Here is a 21369-nt window from a genome sequence, read left to right as displayed (position 1 = left end):
AGGCAAAAAGACAACATATGGAAGTTTACAAAAATAATAATAATTCCCTACCAACAGCAACATTGTCTCTTCAACAAACTGAACATACCTACATGTTTAGTCCCAACATATTTAAAGAAAAAGGATATTTTCAACAAAACACCAAAAGAATAATGCAGTTCAAACTCGCAGTCCAAATAAATAATTAGCAGTTCAAACTCGAAATCAATACTTCCACAGGCATTTTCCTTTTCTCTCTTTGTTGATTTGATAGATTGTTTTAGTGAACATATAAACACATTGCACATAATCCATATATACAACCATAAATAAATAAATACAATATATCAAATATACACGTCACAAACGTGTATACATTTATGATCTTATACAATTTAGATGTACTTTCTTAAAAATATTTTACAATAAATTTTTAAAACTATTTTTTGAATACAGCCATTGATTCACATCTTTTTAGTTCTCTTTCATTGTCATCTTGAACAGATACGCACATTTTCTTGACCAGTGGATTGTTTACCGGTGGCTAGCAACGAAAAAATTAAAAACAAAAACCTGCAGATAAGCCGCGCTAGACCCTAAGATGAGGAAAAAGTTGCAGTTTATAGTCCGAAAAATATGGTAGTTAACAAAAGAGGGCTATTCAGATGCCATGTATGGATATCGAATCGATATTTGGCCTCATTTCAAGGTGTGGGTAGTCATGATGGGCCGATACTCTCTTGAAGCACTTTTCTCATCATGAATCAGAAATGATAAATTACAATAGAAAGAGAAGAATAGAATTTAAAAATGTAAAGAAAATTATATTTTGGAATAGATAGATGTTTTCTTGAATTCATCCGTCATCATTTTTTGAAGGATTTTTTTTTTTTTTTGTACCGGTACCAGTAGTATCGGAACTCAGTACAGTGGTCCCCCGTGTTATGAGATTAATCTGATCTGCGGTTGGACTCATTAGGCGAATTCACCGTATGGCGGGCAATCCAGGGTCATGACAGTTGTTTTTGTCACAAAGCCAAGAAAATACCATAAAGAGGGGATGAAAAAACTCAGTATTGCAACATTGCAACATGAAAAAAAATGTAAGCCAGGGACGCTATAACACGGGAGTCCAATATATTGGCGACTACTCAAGTATTGATTACCGTATTTTTCCACACTATAAGGTGCACCTTCAATGAATGGCCTTTTTTTTTTTTATTGTATTTAAGGTGCACCGGATTATAAGGCGCATGGAATCAAAGTCGCATGAATCAAAACTACAGTAGTGTCTGGCACTGTATTTGCATTCTGTTATGTATCCATTCGATGAAGTTGGCTCTAGGGAATGTCAACTCAATGATCAGTTAAGTCACTCAAACTTTATTAATAGAATATAAGCATTCTCACAGCTCTGTTCCCTCCAAAAAAGAATAAACAGTTTCCTTTCTTCAAGTAATGTCAGTGAGGTGTTTTTTTTCACGTCACACATTTAAGTTTTATGTGCGCATGGAATCAAAACTACCGTGGTGGCTGGGGCGGCATTTGCATTCTGTTAGGTATCCACTAGATGGAGGTGCGCTCAAGGGAATGTCAACTTAATGATCAAAGAAGGCAGCGGTTTATGCAGTCAGCACATGATATGATCAATATATAAAGCGCACTGGATTACAAGGCGCACCATCAGCTTTTAAAAAAATTTAAGCTTTTTAGGTGCGCCTTATGGTGCAGAAAATATGGTACTCATACTGGTGTCTGTCTGGAAAGAAAAGTGAACATCCATCCATCCATTTTCTACAGCTGCTTATCCTCACAAGGGTCGCAGGCTTGCTGGTGCCTATCCCAGTTGGCTTCAGAGATGCTCCACGGAGCCGCCCAGCATCAAACATCCCTATTAAAAAAAAAACAACAACAACAAAAAACATTAAACATGAATAGTTTTCATGAATGGCCCACCTTTTGTTTTTGATGGTATGTTTAGCTATTTATTAATGACATGCATGAATGAATCAATGTGGATGTCATTTCCCAGAAACAATAAAACTGCCAACCTTTTAATCATAGTAATATCTAGAATTATCAAATGTTGAAACAAATTACAATGCTTATAATGCGGCATACTGTTACTTTCACACATGCGTGCCTGCACACGTGCACACACACATACACACTCACACAAAATCTTAAAGAACCACTGTTGCATTGTTTAGCTGCAAATTGAAACCTCATTCTTGAGCCCTCCAATTGCAAACTCATGTTCCAGTCCCACAATTTGGTTTAGGATTGGATTGTTAGTCCTTGTTCATTACAGTCATTGTGAAATCTGGTAACTTTCGACCTTTGTAATTGACATTACCACTGTTTTGGTTCTTCCAACTGCAGTCCTAAAATAGTTGTGGTTTGTGATTCAAGAGTAAAAATGTCATCATGCTACCACAGATCCAGCAAATGAGTTCACCACTTTGACATTTCTTCAATAAACGTCTTGAATGCACAACAAATTAAACTTGAAATTTTATGTTATCATTTTGTATTGTTTTACATTTGAATTGTATGTGTTCAACAGTTACTTCCAGGATGGCAGAGTGAAAAAAGTGGAAGATTTCTTAAAAACACGTTTGTTGGATACACTGAGAGAACAGATCACTCACGTTGCCAAGGTAATGGTATTTCTGGAATGTTGCTTATAGTGGATTATATACCAAATTTATGAATTTCCAAAGCTAAATATGAAGTGATAACCTTTCTTTAAAGCCATTTCCACCACAAAGCAGCAATATCAAACCAAGTACAGTGGTACCGCTGCTTACGAACATCACTTGTTATAATAAATTCAAGTTACGAAACACCTCTTCGGAAAAATATTGTGTCTATTTACGAAAGAATATTCAGAATACGAAAGGCGACAACGTTGGTGTATGGTAATGAGCCAGCTTGCTCGAAAGAGACCGTAAAGTAGTATGTCATCACAACCTGCAATGTCAATTTGTGAGAGTTTTTGATGCATTTTTACTTTTTATTAATATGCCGTCTTGCCCACAAATGAGAGATGTTCACGGTGGTCTTGCATTTTTCATCTTTACACGCTTCATCCACACTTTCCACCAATAGTTCACACTGTAGAAATACCAACATGAAATTGGCATTAGCCATGGCTAACACTGTACATATTCACATAAAAACACATATGTAACATACCACTTTGTGCTGTCGCGTCTGACGTTAGCGTAGTTAGCATGTTGTTAGCACTTTAGCAATGACATCACACAGGAAGCACGTCACAGTTCCTCAAAGTAAACTTGAGTAAATGCTCAAGATCATTAAAAAATAAACATTATTGCCCCTGTGGACCTGTAAATGATGCCTAATGACGACTGATTACTGGAAATGTAAAATAAAAAATGTACAATTAAAACGACCTAAAAAGGTCTCTCATCACCAACACACCAAAGGAACCGCATTCAAATTGTCAACTCCTGCAATTAGTAGAGTAGTAGGAGTGTTTTTGTTATTATTATTATTTACATGAAGTATTTTGAATTCCATTATTATTATGCACTAATGGGATTCTAATGCATGTTTGTTACAGTTTTTGATATATTTTTCTATTTTGAATACTATACATTTAAAGGGTTGAAAAGCACTTTTGGCTATTTACTTCTAAAAAGTACCTCTACTTATGAAAAATAGACATTACAAAATGACTTCCAGAAAGAATTAATTTTGTTTGTAGAGGTACCACTTTAAACCTCAAAACATGTCATTATACATGATGCTGTCAAAACCTAAAAAAAAAAATAATCATTTAAAATAAATATCTACGAAATTTTATGAGGTCCAAATCACAAATCGCAGTTTATTATAAGAAGAACATAATTTTATTTCTTTACTATTAATTGAATATGAACGAGTTAAAAGAACACAAACATATTGAAAATGAAACAATAAATAAACAAATGGCTTGCACTCAACAAAACAAACGGCAGTCCCAGTCAATCAGTCTTTTCAATATCTCCTGATTTTTCTTCACTTTTTCATTATGGAGGTCTCTTTCTCTTGGCACAGTTTGCAAATCCAGTGTAGCTCCAAACAGCAACTCAATCCTTTGCAAACAAAAGACAGTCCCAGCAGAACTATTTGCCAGGGTCAGCTCACCCCCCCAGTAGCTCATTCAGAAATATGACCAAGTCGGGACAGATTAGCTAATAACTACACTACGCCTCTAAAAGCAATCAGGCAAAGCTAACACAGCGTCGCTTGCTTGTTGAGCATTGCACGTCACGTCACGCTATTACAGCTGTCTATTAAAAAATACAGGCCGCTTACATATCCATCGGCGCTTGCGCTGAAGTCCGCGCCGTATTGATGCGACTGCCCTGGCTTCTGGCTAAGGCAGATTGCATACAGCCAAGTTAGCTGAATTGTAATTGGCTAAAAACTCCAACTTAAAACTACAACACTAGAATAACCAAATGGATATGACTTGAAAAGAAGAGCATATGGAGAACATTTTTATCAATAATAAATATATATAATATATATATATTTAGTAAAAATGAATTTGAAATGAAATTGACTTTCATTATAGTTATTATAATTATGATATTTTATTATGATGATGATGTCAGGTTATGTTAGGCCAGAGAAGGCCTTGCTGGCCCTGACGGTCCTCCACTGCTGTCTAGTATAGAATTTGACCTGTGTTCATGCCACAATGTTGTGTATGTGATTGTGTTATTTTCCGGGAACGGTTTGTTTCGCCCATTCCATCTTGTAGCTCTCATGTCGGTTTTGTTTCCTCATAAATAATCCGCAATTTGAATTATGGTTTTACTTTACATAAATTTTAATGATCTAATATCTCATTCATGGACAAGCCAGTAAAAATGGATAGCCGTCAATTGCAGTGAATGATGTCATTCGTTTTTGAAGGATATCACATTATTTACAGCTATGTATGTACTTTTTTGGCAGGTGGTGAGCACACATACACCAGGTAAGAAAGTGTGGCTCGGTGGATTGGGTCCAGCATGGTCCGGAGGCATCAGCAATCTCTCGGACACATTTGCCGCTGCTTTCCTGTTAGTAATATCCTTAGCTTTGTACTGTATCGCTTCCATAATAATCAGTTTGACACAATCATGAATCATTATTATAAACATTATTTAATAAATTGCATGTCTCATATGCCAGGTGGGCAAACACGCTGGGAATGGCTGCTGTTCATGGAATTGATGTAGTCCTGCGTCACTCATTCTTTGATTATGGATACACCCATCTCGTGGACCAGCATTTTAACCCTTTACCAGTAAGTAAAATAAGCGTTTATTTGTTTTTTTTTGTTTTCTGTTTGGTTGTTGTTCTTTTTTTTTTTTGCAGTTTACTTGGAAATCATGGGATTAATTCTAATAGCGACTTTTTAATTATGTGGAGATTGTTTTGTTTTTGGAGGTTAATCCCAGGAACCCAAAACAAGGGTTTCAACCAACTAGAAAAATATGAAATTTGTAACAATTGGTTAGCTTCTTTAAATACTTAACTCATTCACTACCATTGACAGCCAAATAGAGTAAAGAATCATTTTTAATGAGCTGGCAACAAAAAATAATACTTTCTGTCACACCAGAGAATTAAAATGAATTAACATTAGGGAAAAGAAACACAATCATTTTAAAAATCCAGTACTCTATTGTGATTTAAAAAAAACATAAATGATTTGTAAATTCACGGGCCACTCTTTCTTGCTAATTTACGTCCCCTTTTTTAGTAGTTTTTTTTTTCCTTGTTTTCAATCCCCATATTTGGGGGAAGGGGGGGGGGGGGGGGGGGGGGGGCAACTTTTAACCACATTACTCAAAACAGACCAGTTTGTTCCACATGCCTGTGTTTGAATAACATTAATTTGAATGCAAAATAAGCAATATCATGTCATGTGCAAGGCATAAAATTATTTTAGATACCTCTAATTTGATATAGTATGGATCTGTTTTAGGGCATTTGCGCAGAACATAGCAAAACAATCGCCTAATTGCCACTTTGTTGTCAGTAACGAGGCTGGGTGGAGAATTGTTTTGCTTTGACGCATTATGAAAAGGAAATGACAGCTTGATTTTTCCTTCAGCCCTTCGACTTGTGCTTGAACAAGCTGGCATGGATATCAGCAGGTGGGGGGGGGGGGGGGGGGGGCAGCGATGGGCAACCTTCCATGCTCTGATCTCACAACAGTTGTCACTTGGGTAAAGAACATTCCAAGTAAGATGGTCAGCAAATAATCTCAGAAGACCTCCATTTCAAAATAATTGGACTGGTCCAATTAGACGAGAGTTAAGTGGGAGGAGGTATTTGGCATGTCAGATAGTGATGATGACTTTCAGGATTTTTCAAATTAATATTCAGCTGTGTCAAAACATATAAAGCATTGAAACTTCAAATCATTTTATTGTTGCAACATTCGTTCCAGCATTTGCGCTTAAGGGCACCCCCACATTGCCTCGCACTTGTCTCGTTTCTGCCCCCCAGGCCGCAACAGTGTGTTATTCGATATACGATGAAGAAATGTGTCTAAGAGTACCGTAATTTCGTCATTTTGATAACACACACCATGTGTTATAATTGAAGTAATTGACGTAAAAAAAAACGGGAGAGGTCGACTTATATACGACGTTGACTTGTACTCTGAGAAATATGGTAGGCCTAATTAGTTTCCGGTCGCGGTTCAGATTAGCGATGATAAATTATCCTTACCAGATATGAAATTAAATAGGTTCCAGCCAAATGCCTGTGTAAGGCGCAGTCAATCGCGATTTAATTCCATGGTTAAATGTGTTAGCCGCATCAATCTAAAAAAAAAAAAAAAAAAAAACGCTCTTACAAAAAGCGATGCGATTTCCATTACTTCTCTGTCTTGACTCAACATCCTCTGGTGAGAACAATCTTCATCAGAAGTGTAACTTATTCGCCGCCACGGATACATTGATTGCTTTCTGAGAAGCAATCCAAAAACGAGCTAGAACAGGCACCAAGACAGCTGCAACTTTCACCATACAATCTCATGAGGAAAAACTTGTTGCTTGAATGCTCCTTTTTTAGATGTGTTTTTTAAGAAAAACAGTATTTTTTATGGACTCGTGTAATACCAAACTGCTTTTTTCAACCAAGGTACCGTATTTTTTGGACTATAAACTGCAACTAATGTGCAGTTTTGTGACTGTTTGTTGTTGTTGTTGTTTTCACTAGCCACCAGGAGGCTCTCCACCAGTAAAATAAATGTGTGTATTGAGCTGTCAATTTTTTTGGGAACAACTATGAAATACACTTGAAAAATGGCAGTATTCAGAGTTTTACTGTGTATGATTGTACTATATATATATATATATATATATATATATGTGTGTGCGTGTGTGTGTGTGTGTGTGTTTAAATATGCGTTTATATATGTAAGCGGGCAATTTTAAAAAGTTTCAAATAAAAATGACAAAAAAGTATAAAACTACTATCATTTTTCTCTGTAAGTATTTGATGTTATGACTTGTGGCTTATAGTTCAGTGTGGCTTGTCCGTGACAAAAATAGTCTTTTTTTACTCAATGTTTGCTGGTGCAGTTTATAGACCAGTGTGGCTTATAGTTTGTAAAATGCTGTAAATATATTTTTGGTGCAGATATCTTTAATAAGCAAATAGAAGTGTACCTCTGGCTTCTAAATGACCTTCTATACTGACCAATGTTTTTTGACAAATGCCTGTTGTCTGACCAGCACAACCCTTTACAGACTTTACTTTTGTCTTGTCTGCACTTACACAGCTTTCTGTCAGTTTTTTAGTAGATATTTTTAATATATGTACGTACATATTAAAACACCCGCACGACATGACAAAGCCAGTCAAATCTATTACTCAGAGTAGCTTTGCAGTCGAATGACCGGGCATCAATAAATCCAAGAAAAAATGCAGTAGATAAAAAAAAATAAATAAATAACTGGCTCTCTTCAACTTGTATTTTAGGACCCCTACTCTAAATTATTCAGGATAATGTGTGTTTAGTCACAGCTTGGAGCTACAGCAGGAACAGGACAGTTTTGGACTATCTCTCTAGCAGACCTAGTCCGTTCTCCTTCTCCTGGACTGCCTCTTGGTTTTTCCCATGGGAGCTGTTGGCTGAGATGAAAGCCGTTTAGTAGTGATGAGTGGTTAGACGCAGTGCGAAATGCTATGTAACCTTAGCCCTTTGTCAGTAACTCAGGACAGTGTCACTGCTCCCCCCCCCCACACACACAACTGTGTGCCTCTCTCTGTGCCTCACATTGGCCTGCTGAGAGAGATGCAATATGAGATTCAGATACACAAGCATATAAGGCAAATATCCAGCAATATGCTGAAATCTGGAATACTTGTATTTCAGATAATAAAAATGAATCACTCCAACATTTTTCCACAATTAAATCAGTTGATCCCAGTGAGGTCAATAATGTTTTAACCTGAGGTATTACCTTCAACTCATTTCACACCGAACTGTGTTGGATGACAGATGAAATGTTTGTTTCTTGCGTGTTATAGGCCAGTGTTCATTTGGTTAAAGTTGTTCGTTTTAAGTGGCGAAACATTTATTTAAACTGTTGGGTCACAAAAATTAATTAAAAGTTGTAAAGTAATGTAAAAAGAAAAAAACATAGTTTCCTGATTAGGAAAGAGATAACAGAAATGTCACACTTTACATGAAAAAGTTATTTATTCCCCTTTAACTTTCAGAAACACATGAAGAAAGAACACACGCAAGGCACAATCCAAGTTAGGATAACAACCACTGAGCGTCTTTAATACTTTACTTTTCTTCAACGTTGGAAATGCTCTTTTAAAACTCAGCTCAGCTACAAGACCAATAAGCTACAAAATACTCTTGATTTTCATTTCTTCTTCGTCTCCATTATTTGTCTTGGACTAGTGGCCTCCCGCTAGGATCACAATGCTTTAAAGTTTCTGGATTTCTGAAGGCTGCGCCGGCCTATCTGCTGAGAGAATTCACTGCAGGGCCAACCTGTCCTGTGGCCCAGAAATTTATGACCTGGCCCTTCCTTTCCCTTTAGGTAAAGTAGATGTCCAATCCCTTCCTACTTCACTGAGTGACTCAACCGCTTCTACACAACCTTTTTTTATGGAGTTATCCCACACTTCTCTTTTTCTTTCTTTACAATCTGCTCCTTCCTGTCCTCATACACAGGTGCTTTGAGAATTCCCACATATTGTAATCTGAGGTACAATTTTAGAGCTGCCAAAATATATAGCGTGTGATGCTAAGTAAACACATGATTTTTTTACGACTATATTTTATTCATTCCCAGGGGGCACTTTCATTTTTACACTGTTGTTTTTGTTACATGTAATTCAGGCAAATATACGCACACACACATATGCCTAATGTGAGCGCTATGGACTCAATGGGCTTGCAGGCAAAGGTGTCACACACTAACCGAGTGTGTTGGTTTTATGCTTAAGGGCATCTCCACGGATGCTCATGAAGCAGACTGGCACCTCTCCAATACACATTACTAATTTCCATATTTTTGCCTCAGGCCAGGTCTCAAACCTTGGGCAAGCACTTGCATGTTGTGATACCGTGCATAGATGTGTCCAGTGTCTGTTATTTTTTTCAAGTTACCCTAATGACTTCAGTCATTAGCAGACAAACGAATTGCTCGGACACATCCAATCAATAAGCAACTTCAATTTTAATTATCAATGCTTTGTAGCTCGAGAAAGAAAATGTGTGTGATGTGTTTTTATTAAATCAGACTTATGTCTCACAAATAGAAGATTGAGAGTCAATAAATTTAAATTGTACTCCTAATTACTTTTAAAATTCTCTATAAAACATGGAAATAGTTTAAAATGTATAAAGTACCTATTTATTTTGGGGTTTGTTTGTTTTTTGTTTTTTTTTTCGGGGAGGGGGGGGGGAGTTTGCCAAGTACATCTTTCAAATATCCATAGCAACCTGTACCTTAAGAAAAAGACATTGACCCGAAACTCAGGAAGTGTTGAATGACCACTGGAGAGCAAATTCCCTTTGCAGGTAAGGACATCATCGGAGAGCTGAACACATTCAAATGGGGTGAAGTAAGAAAGAGAGAAAGAGTTCAATGCATAACATTTTTTCACACTGGGGGGAGGGATTTTTGCACATGCAGGTTTTGTTGTCGAGCGGTATTACTGTACACTACAAGTAAAAAGCAAGCTTTTGCTCAACTTACCGTATTTTCCGGACTATAAGGCACACCTAAAAGCCTTTTTTAAAAAGCTGATGGTGCGCCTTATATATGGCTCAATATTGAGATTGGGATTCGTAGATGGGGAATAAACTGATAAACTAAGCTTTACCTGTTTCTTTTGTGTGTTTACAGTTAAACAAGGTTGGTCATATTGACATTGAGTTATTATGCTATTGAGAGTTTACAGTTATTATTTGAATTATTATTGTTATTACTTTGAGTATTACTATATTGTGATTGAATATGTCATTAATTGAGGGTGCGCCTTATAATCCGGTGGTGCGCCTTATATATGGAAAAGGTTTTAAACTATGTCATTAATTGAGGGTGCGCCTTACAATCCAGTGTGCCTTATAGTTGGGAAAATACGGTATTTTTCAAGATAATGCCTTTTGGGGGGGATTTTAAAACATCTTTCTTCATTTCCTGATTAAGAGCCAATCTGAGAGGTGTCACTCTGCAATGTGCTCATTGTTTATTTTGATGCCATTCAACTCCCAGGCATCCCAGAATGCTTTGCTCAACTATGTGTAAGTGATTTATTCATTCAAATCATAAAATACAAAATAACATGAAAATCTCTTATTACTTAATTCCAAACATTGTTTCTTACTTTAGGCCTGTACAATGAATGTGTTAAGCAAGGGTTGTACATTATAATTTTCAGTTCATGAAACCATGACTTCCCATTTTTGCTGGTTACCTTCAATCAGGAGAAAGACACTTTGTCTCTTCATAGAAGCTGCTGCTATTATGCTGTAGGATTCAGCTAGCCAATCTTGGGCGCTTGAATGCATTTATACTGGTTGCTAATCTAGATGTGGTTTAACTTCAATGCTTTGAACTATGTTGGCAGTTTGAGAAGTTTGTAATTTTTAAATGGGAGGAGTGACAAACCATCCTCGAACGTGACTGGTGACACAGGTGGTGACGATTAGAACATTGAATTAAAATGAATAATGAAATCTACCTTTCCGTCGGTCTTTAGCCACTTATCCATACTGGGGTCTCTGGCGCGCTGATGACTATATCTGCTGTCTTCAAGCAGTGGACGGGGGCACCAAGGGGAAAGCAATGTATTTGTAGAATGCTACAATCTATCTATCTAAGTTTTATTTTATATCGAAAGAATTTTGACAATCTATTTTAGCATGCCTTTTCCTTTAACTTTATGTGCATATTTGATCATTGTGCACATCCTTTAGCTGTGCAGCTGCAGTTTGGGTGGTTTATAGTGAGTAGTTTTACCTCCCTAGAGGCATTGCTTGTCAGGATTTTACTACCTGTCCATCACTTAAATGTGAAGATTGTCCTGATGGTAGTGTCTCTGTCGTAAAGTCAGAACAGGTGCTATCGGAATTGTTATTTTGGTCATTATTGCCACAAGCGCCTGTCATAATATGTCAACATTGTGTGAACAACAACAACAACACTTTTCAAGGTACATGAGTGGTCCTGATTTAAAAGTTAGAAGTCCAGTTCAGGAAAAATGATATATTTTCGAACATTTCTTTACTCTAGTTGATTCTTTGCACACCTATCTCCACACACAAAGTTGCTCTATAAAAACAAATTGATTGGCTGTGTATTCTGTGTGAAGAATTACACGCACATGATTGGTCACTGCATTTCCGTGGTCCCCAATATTTCCCAGATCATAAACACAAAAGCTGCCAGAACCTCACCCCAATGTAATGACTTTGTCTTTCAGCACGCACCCACAAAGAAACTTGCATGAAAAAAGTGAAATCATGGGTCACATTGACCATCTTGGAGACCATGTGTGAACTGCACAAGTCCCATGCTGAGGCTTGCGGCTTTAACCTTCTGGTATTCACAACATTCAGAACAAAACTCCAAGTATCTTTCTGACCGTGGCCAACGCGATATTGTGTCCTTCTGGTTCTTTCAATGATTCAGCAGCAAATTAAGTTAAAGTCTGCTTGGAAAAAATAAGCCCCTAAATGTTGCCATATGCAGGATCGCATGGGAACTTCCTCGGGAACACATGTTGTTCAGGGGCTCTTGGAGAGGTGTTGAGTCTGTGTTCTCCACCGAGAGAACACCGATAAACGAATACTGGGATCAGCGTAACATTTGGTTTTCAAAAAAAGTAATAATTGAACCCATCAATTCCAAATTAGTGGGATTTTGCCATGTGAGACATTAGCCAATTAGCTTTAAGTGTCAAACTGTCCACATGTTTTATTTTGTGACGCCTGTAACTTATTATTGGGCTTTTGACAGAAAGCAAAAGTGTCCAACCACTAACTCTGTCAGCCACACTTAGTAAATGTGGGGCAACAAATCCCAAAACTGTCTATTTGCTCTTGACAGGATTACTGGTTCTCTCTGGTCTTCAAGCGTCTGGTCGGGCCGAGGGTGTTAGCTGTGCGGGTTGCCGGACTGCAAAGGAAGCCTCAAACGGGACGAGTCATTCGGGACAAGCTACGCATCTATGCCCATTGCACCAGTTACTCCAAGTACGTTCTGTGACACAGACAATCAAGCAAGAGCTGTCAACTGTTCACTCATGTGGTTCTTGAGGCTGCCGCATTTGGAATGTTGAAGAAGATTCGAATTGAAAGCAGACTGCTTCATTATGAATCCTTGCGCCCCCCTTGCAAACACCTGAGGCGCAGCGCATCTGCAGGACCAACAAAATCCACAGCCGGTTTACTCAAACATCCCATAAATAAGCAGACTTCGAATACCCGCACATTCACAGTTCAGAGCCTATAAAACCAAATGGGTATCACTTATCAGGTGTGTGGGTTCTGTCTTTCCGCTGTCAGAGAGTTGCTGAAATGTCTGCTACGCCTTTATTCTGTCTCTTATTGGCTGGAGGGGTCCATTCGAAGGGGTGGGACAATAAGGTGGTCTGTGCAGGAAGGAGATAAAGAGTACCACCGTGGCCTGTTCAAGGTTATCATTTAACCCAGGCCAGGGGCTGTCAGCACTAGGCTAGATTTACGGCCTTACTCCCCATAGGGCTCACTTACAGGCTGGAAGAGCGCTCTACAAGTAAGATGGCCAAGGTGGCAATGCTGAACTTGCATAACCAATTTAATGATGAGTTTAAGTTACATACAATATATGTAGAGAATTGCTCACAGCAAGCCACCTGTTTTGAGAGAGATAACCCTCGCCCCAGTCAAACTCGGACTTGACCAGTTTTTTTAGGCTACTGAACAAAGTAGTTCCAGCCTAACAAATATTGTGATAGACTGGCATAGAAACAAAGAAATCAATGTTATAACACAACATGCTGTTTGACATAATACTGAAAGTAGTCTTTCTTGAGGTGATCTATTCTTCTTAAAATTAAAAAAAAAAAAAAAAAAAAAACTTACATAGCTGAAACACTACAAGGTTTCCACAATATTTTGGCTCAGTCTTTGAGCGGCCCAGTACCAGTCTTCGACCCAGTGGTTGAGGACCCTGTTATTGGATAAACAAAGAGGCAGCCCTACCGGGCCTTCTTGAGTCAAATTGCATTATCCTATTATTTGGGGTTTTACGAAGTCTACGGTGGTTTGACTATACACAGTTTAAATATGCTCAGGCAGTCAGTGGTTTCAAAGGATTCGACTTGGCTTTTGCAATCCTTTTAGCCCTTTTAGTGGTTAGCTTTTTTTTTTTTTCACTTTTCCAGCAGTGCATCAACATCAAATGCTAACAACACATGTTTATGTTCCCCTTATAGCGATCAGAGAACATCATCTTCAATACAGTCTTAGAGGTTATTGTTGCTCCTTCTATCTCAAAGAATTTGGACACACAAGCAAGGGCAATGTTCTTTTTTGTATTTGTCTTCCATTGACGTAAGGTTTATGAAACACCCCATAGCCAAAAAATAACTGTAAAAGTAGAAAGGAAATTTTAGCGATACAACAGTGTTGTTGGTAGAGCAAAAGCATTGACCCTGAACCCGATAAATAACGTGAGGTACTCACAAGGGCTGACATTATTTTCATGTTCGTATTGGGGCCCTGATTAGATTTGATCATGTTTGTCTTATCTTTCTTTTTAAGTTATTTATATTTGCCCAGTCCTCGTATCAGGTTGTCTCCCCGGTGCTTTGACTCAAACATTGTTTGTGTAACCCAAACCGTGCATTCACACCGTTCATGAGGACTTTGACTTTCTGGAGCTGTTTCCTGTCAAAGGCCATTTACAAGGTCTCACTGACAAAATATGAAGCAATGATTAAACCAATGTTTTTTTTTAATTATATCTCGTGATTTTTTTTCAGAATAGCTCGTTTTGGCATTGTGTAAGAAGCTCCTCGGCATAGTCGTTTGAATCAAAATCTGTCAGCTGTCGGTTCTGCATGAATACTTTGGGGCCTCCACTGGAAGCTTCAAGTTGAAATGTGATTTCCTGACTTTGAGTAATAAATAGCAGAATTTGGCAGCATGGTAATATTTAATCTTCCTCACTCATCTTGAGCAAACGTGGATCAAGAACTTGCTCCTAAATTGTATTACAGTTCATAACAATTTTATGAAAGACAGACATCCCTCAGTTGTCTTTATTCATTATAGAGACTTTTACAATACAAAGCGCGGTCATACATAGCTTAAGTTTTATTGTTGATGGAAACAAAACCAAGGTATGCATGTATTCCTTTAATCTGCTGTGAATGTAGTGACTCCTTTTCTTCACTGTTCCAGTCACAATTATGTGAGAGGCTCCATCACCATCTACATCATCAACTTACACCGCTCAAGGAAGAAAATCAAACTGGCAGGCACCCTACGGAACAAGACAGTACATCAGTACCTGTTGCAACCCTACGGCAATGACGGACTTAAAGCAAAGTTAGTATATACATGCACGAATACACGCAAGTTCAACAGCATGATTTATAAATAAGAATTTATGCAATATCTAGAATTTAATTTGTACGCTTCATGTAACAAAAGTTGTGTTTTTTCATGTATTGTTGTAATGAATCCCACTTACAGTAATTTAGTCTAATGATTATTATGGCACTATTTAAGTCAGGGGTGAAGGTCGACAAGTGTGAAATATCTGGCAACGCATGCTGTTCTAAAAAAAACCCAAAAAAGCCCCAACGTTTTAAAACTAAAATGCTTATAAGGTACAATTAACATGTTCTTTTTAATACATTTGGTATGGCCTCTATGGGGCAAAAATGTTCTGTATATTAACATAGTATTTTTTACTATTACCCGGCAACATGTATGAATCTCCACTGATGGCACTCTAAATCTTCAAAATTAACATATATAAAAGTAAAACAAGCTTAATGATTCTTAGATATGAGAATATTTTTGCAATACTCTGCCTTATATTTGTTTTGTCTCTTTAAGACCTTTTACACAGTTTTGAATGACTCATTTGGTGTGTAGAATGTTTACATGTTGTAAGCCATCTCAGAATTGCGTGGAAACATCCTTAATATTTTGGGGGAAATGATAAAGCTGGTGGCCATCTAGAGTTCGCTTTGACGTGGCTTTCATCAAGAATGCTCTTCTATCAAACCTTTACGCATTGGTCTCAATACTTTTTTTATGGTAATCATATCTACGTATGTGTTGCATTAAAATTTGGGCACATTTTTTGTTTTACCGTTGTGTGACCACATATAGCATGCCCAACCCAACTCTAACAACTAGAACACAGACATACAGTCTCAATAAACTTTTTTTTCATCAATAGAAAATAGTTGTTGTCGGGTGTATTGCTTTTATTTCAATCATTTTATTTTTTGAATATGAATCACCCATTTATAATCCCTCATCCAGTTCAGTTGATTTATATCACAAACAACTTTAAGTACTATAAAAAAATAAAGGAAGCGCAGGGCTAATTCATTAAAACAATTCCATTAGGACTTTAGGAATAAATGTAAAGAAAGTGTATACTATATATATATATATATATATATATATATATATATATATATATATATATATATATATATATATATATATATATATATATATATAGCTACTAGGGATCGATCACTAATGTCAGACCATACACGTTGAAAATACAGTAATAGGACAAAAGGGCAGTAATACTGTAAAGTTTCTAATGTTTCGCCTTAAAAATGGAATAAGTCGTTCGACTGCAGTTCACAGTTTTTCCCTTTCGCCACCATTGAAATCGACTTGAGTGAATTCCATTGGAGAGGCAGTAGCACCCCCATGTGTACAAACGATATAATAATCAAGCAAACCTTGAATTCTCTTTACTCGGAACCGGCTTTTGGAGTAGACAATCAAACATAAGTTAAGCCTTCTTCTTCTGCTCCTTCTGGTTTTCTCAGACATGTGCAGCTGAACGGCGAGAGGCTGTCCATGTTGGACAATGAGACGTTCCCGGAATTGAAGCCAAAGACGTTGCGGGCAGGACGGACAATAGCCATGCCCCCCATGACCATTGGCTTCTACGTCGTCAAAAACATAAACGCGTATGCTTGCCGACGATAACACAGATGAATCTATTGGTTCCATTCTATTATGGGGGCTACATGGTCCTCATGGGCCATGTTGGCGTTCCTCGGGCTACTGGTTCCTTTGCCAAGATAAGACTGCACTGAGCCCTTTTCGCTTCCTTTCTGGTAACGATCGTCAACGCAAAGTGTGTTTTGCCTTAGCGCTCATGTCTCCAACGATGGAGGACCGAAAGTGCCAACATTTTATTCAATTCATTAAACGTGCCATTAATTAAATCAATTACTCATTAATTGTTTACATGTTTAATTTAGTTAAAGAGACATTTAAGTAATCAAAGTATGTATTTAATTAATTACACTTTTAATTAATTAATGACATTGTTAATCAATGACACAATGTTGTGGCGTTGGGCGGCTCCTAACGCTTGATTGGTTACCCTGCTCAGTCGTGGCTTTAAAAGCAGGGTAACCAATCAAGGTGTTAGAATCCGCCTTGATTTGAGTTGCAGGGTAACCAATCAGGTGCTATGACCCACCCATCAAACTTTGACGAGCGAGGTTGACAGATAAACTAAATGCATGAGCGCCGCAACAGTTTCATTAATTAAAAGTGTCATGAATTCAATAAATGTTTCTTTGATTAATTTAAAGTGTCCTAAATTAATTAAATGCTGAATTAATTAAATGTGTGCCATTTATTAAATAAAAGTTTAATGAATTAATTAAATGTGTGTTTAGTTAAATAAACGTTTCATTTATTAAGTTTTATTTAATTAATGAAACTTGTAATTGATTAAACATTTATGTAATTAATCACACTTTCAATTAATTAATTAAACATTTACTTATTTAACTCCACTTTTATTTAAATCATTCAATGGTACAATTATGTATGGAATTTTGTCAATTTCGGTCCTCCATATCCAACCACTGTACCATGTATCATTTTGTACAGTAAGAATGTTGATGACAAAAACAGAAATGAATTAAGAAACCTTCAAATACATATGGTTTGTTTCTCATCAGAAAAATACTCTCGAAGCAACAATTGTTCTGTTGCTGCTCGAAACAGCAACACCAAAATGGTTAAACAGCTTGAGTTTCTTGAAAAGTGTTACACATGACGTTATGTTAGGAGTTGATGGGTACATTTAAATCGATTTTAGGACGGTGACATGCATGAGGTTATAAATACAGTGAACCTACTGGGCAATCATTATGACAAAATACCAAAATCATAATGCGTTGTGCACTTTATTGTCTTTTTTCATGTCTGTGAGTTGATGGCAAGCAAAGGATAGAGACCTGTTGGTCAACTGGACTATGGTCCTGTGTGTTATTAGCCCTGATGCGTGTTGTTGGGTGCGTTACAGGTTGTGTTTCATATTTACCGAAACTCACTAAGGAATACAGAACTCATCTGTGTCTTGATAAAGATCTCCTTCCTCAGCCCAGGCCGTAATGCGTGCCAGGAAAATGTGATCCTCTCAGTCACACGAATGATAGGAAATTCACAACAGGTGAAACTTGTTGACAGAGAAATGTGTGCCATGATTTTCCAGATGACGCTCGTGACATGTTACACAGCGCTGAAACAATGTGTCTTTCCGCAAAACGTATCAGGATTTAAGGTATGGATTTAGGTCTTACTTTGAAACATTATTGCTTATTCACATATATAGCAGAGTTCAGTGGAACAACCGGGATCGAAATTCAATCAATTTTGTGGTGACAAATTCATTTTAGTGTGACGTGAGAGTCCAAAACAAGCACATTCACCTTGCATTATTTCTTACGGGACAGATTGATTTAAGTCAATCAGCACCACAAAATAGCAAAACGTTCAACTTTGAGGTTACTCTGTATCAGAAGGTCGCTGCATCCATTTTTAAATGGTGGTTTTAAGTTTTAGACGCAGAAATGAAGAAAACATTTTGAAGGTCTGCAATCTAACAATGTAAAGTCCTTTTGTGCTGCTAGTTTTTACATATTGTGTATAGATTTGCCATGTTTTACAACCCCAAATCAGTAAAAGTAGGAAAAGAGTAGTTTCTCTTCAAAAAGTCAAATTATACCATCCCACCTTTTTCTGATTTGGGTTTGTGTGAATTGTCATGGGTGTACATAAGAGAAAATACGTGTTGAACTTTACCTGTATTCACAATACATTTATTTATATGATCGCTTGGTGATAATGATGCATAATCCAAATTATATTGAACATTTAGAAAAATGAAAATTAAGATTACCCTGGTGTGAAATCAACAAGCTATGCTTATACAGTGGGCCCCCGTGTTACGAACTTAATCCGTTCAGCGGCTACGCTCGTAACTCGAATTGCTCGTATGACGGGCAATCCAAACCTATGTTAATTAGTGAATGCGTGCAACGCGTGCAAAAACTTGGGTAAAAACATCACTTTATACACATATTAAAAATGAGTAACATAATCCACTGTACAGTTAAATTAAATAACATAAATATACAAAGGAAAATGACATTTACCTTTGGGGCGACGTGACTTGAGCTGGGTGGAGGCGGAGGGGAGCAGAGACCAACCCGCAGAATTTATTTTCTTAAACAAGAACTTTTCTCAAACTATAACATATCACCGGCGATTTCCTTCTCTTTAATCCATAATGGAAGAAGCCTCTCCATTTTGTTGTCGACCGAGGTCCGTCCCCCGGCAAGGAAAGTCTTGCCCTTAGAAGATTGCCGAGCGGTTACGGACATACTCACGAGAAAGGTTAACTATGCGTGTGCCTCCTTCGTGTTTTTTTTTTTATTATTTCCTGCTTGGTTTCTATTGTCGTCATCCTCTTACTTCTTCCTTTACCGCCACTTAACAGATAAAGTTTGTAAAGTCTTCACAACATTCCTTCCTTCCGTTTTTCACTCATTTTGTCTCCTTCCTTCCATCCCGACCAGCTGTGCCATCAAGCTAGATAAAGGCGTTCGGCCAATAGCATAATCGCCATTTCTGTGATTGACGTGACGCCGGCCAATAGCATATCCGCATCTCCGTGAGTGAGACCGGGACTGTGACCTTAATCGACTAATAGCATATCGGCATCTCCGTGACTGACACCGTGACTGACACCGTGACTGAGACAGTGACTGTGACATTGTAAGAGCAATAGCATATCGGCGATACCGTGACATGCGTGAACAGTTGATTTTGATGATGCAGCAAAGTCCAAAAAAATAGTACGGACTCATTGACCGGCATGCCGGATTGTTTGTAAGATGAAAGGTTTGTGCGTAAGAGGGGGACAAAAAAACGCCATGGTCCACGCTCGTAAGTCAAAAAGTTCGTAAAAGAGGGAGTTCATAAACCGGGGGGCCACTGTATTGTATATTAGTAAATTAGTTAAATTCATGCATTATGCTGTCTGCTTATGGGGTATTAACTGTGTATAACCTTATTGATGTTATTGCTTAATTCCAAAGTTCTATATATGTAAAGTATTTGTCATGTGAAGGTGTTCATAATTTTTTTGAAAAACATTTTGTTATTATGTGATGTGTGTTTTTAATACATATATTTTTTGTTTAAAAGGACAAAATGTGGTGACAATAAAATATATTTAGTTGCTATTTATTAGTTTGTGTTTTTTTTTCATTAAATAAAGGTCTCAGAGGAAACAGGGAAACACAAAGAACAACTGATTTAAGAAGAAAAAAATCAGCTAGGTTGCAGAGGAATTATAGGTTTTGTGGTAACAATACTTTTCATTTATTGTACCCACATGATTATAGTCGTCATCGTGTGTCTTTTACCTAACTGTAATGCAATGGTGGGCCCTCAGTACCAGCAAAGCCTTCAATGCTGGCCATAACTCGACATCATTATCATAATTATAATAAAAGTCAATTTCATTCTAAATGTAATTTTCCTAAATATACTTATATAATTATTCTTCTTATTCTGTTCTCTTCATGTCATATTAAGACCATTTGGTTACACTCATCCCAGTATTGTAGTTTTAGGTTAGAGTTTTTATCCAATCAGAATTCAACAAATTTGTGTCACCAGGCCATATGAAATCTGCCCGAGGCCTTTAGAATCAACAGTGCAGGCATCTGCGCATTGTAAATGAACCGACACATACATTTAGTAGACAGTTAAAATAGCCAATCAGATCATGAATTGGCGACAGTAAGGCCAGTTAGAGGGCCTCACATTGAACATGACTTGTACGCGCACTGTGATTGGATGGATTGGATGGAAGGCTGGGATGTTGTCGCTTGGTTGATCTGCATTAACGGTGTAGAAAATACCAGAGCCAGAGGTGGGGAACTTTAGCCAAAAAATCAAATACATCTACTTGCTTTTTGAAACCACAATGGCTGAAGGAGAGGAAAACATCAACCAAGTCATTGAAGTCTTCCTGAGGAAAGAAAGAAGAATGGATTTTTTGTTGAAATTTTGGGGGACAGCTGTTTTGATGAGTGGTCAGTTGATTTTTTTTTTTTTTTTAAATATGCTTTTGCCATTTTATTTCATTCATATTCAATTAATGGATACGTATCACATGTAGGGATATGTTTTAATTGCTAGTTTATTGTTGTTTAAATGCTCCGTAAAATAGCCTGTCAAAAAGATGGTATTATGAGGCGTCCTTATCCGAGTCGGACTAAATCACTAAAGGCCTAAATGTGAAATGCATGGACTGCCAATGCTGTAATGTGTTGTGC

At 37.4% G+C, this 21369-nt stretch overlaps 1 protein-coding gene across 1 annotated transcript in view; it reads left to right on the top strand.

Annotated features, from left to right (window-relative positions):
• The window catches only part of hpse2 (heparanase 2), a 58757-nt gene extending 38511 nt beyond the window's left edge, over positions 1–20246 (top strand). Inside the window, exons 7-12 of the mRNA XM_088421904.1 lie at positions 2546–2639; positions 4954–5060; positions 5173–5287; positions 12579–12724; positions 14918–15064; positions 16543–20246. Of these exons, the coding sequence (XP_088278030.1) occupies positions 2546–2639; positions 4954–5060; positions 5173–5287; positions 12579–12724; positions 14918–15064; positions 16543–16705 (772 nt within the window). The 3' untranslated portion in view covers positions 16706–20246. The remainder of the gene's footprint in view (positions 1–2545; positions 2640–4953; positions 5061–5172; positions 5288–12578; positions 12725–14917; positions 15065–16542) is intronic.
• Positions 20247–21369: the final 1123 nt, after the last annotated feature.

The sequence above is a fragment of the Hippichthys cyanospilos genome, chromosome 8 (assembly GCF_059441005.1).
Source record: "Hippichthys cyanospilos isolate Australia breed blue-spotted pipefish chromosome 8, RoL_Hcya_1.0, whole genome shotgun sequence".
Lineage (NCBI taxonomy): Eukaryota > Metazoa > Chordata > Actinopteri > Syngnathiformes > Syngnathidae > Hippichthys > Hippichthys cyanospilos.
The sequence above is the reverse complement of the archived record's forward strand: the minus strand, read 5'-3'. Positions and strand labels throughout refer to the sequence as shown.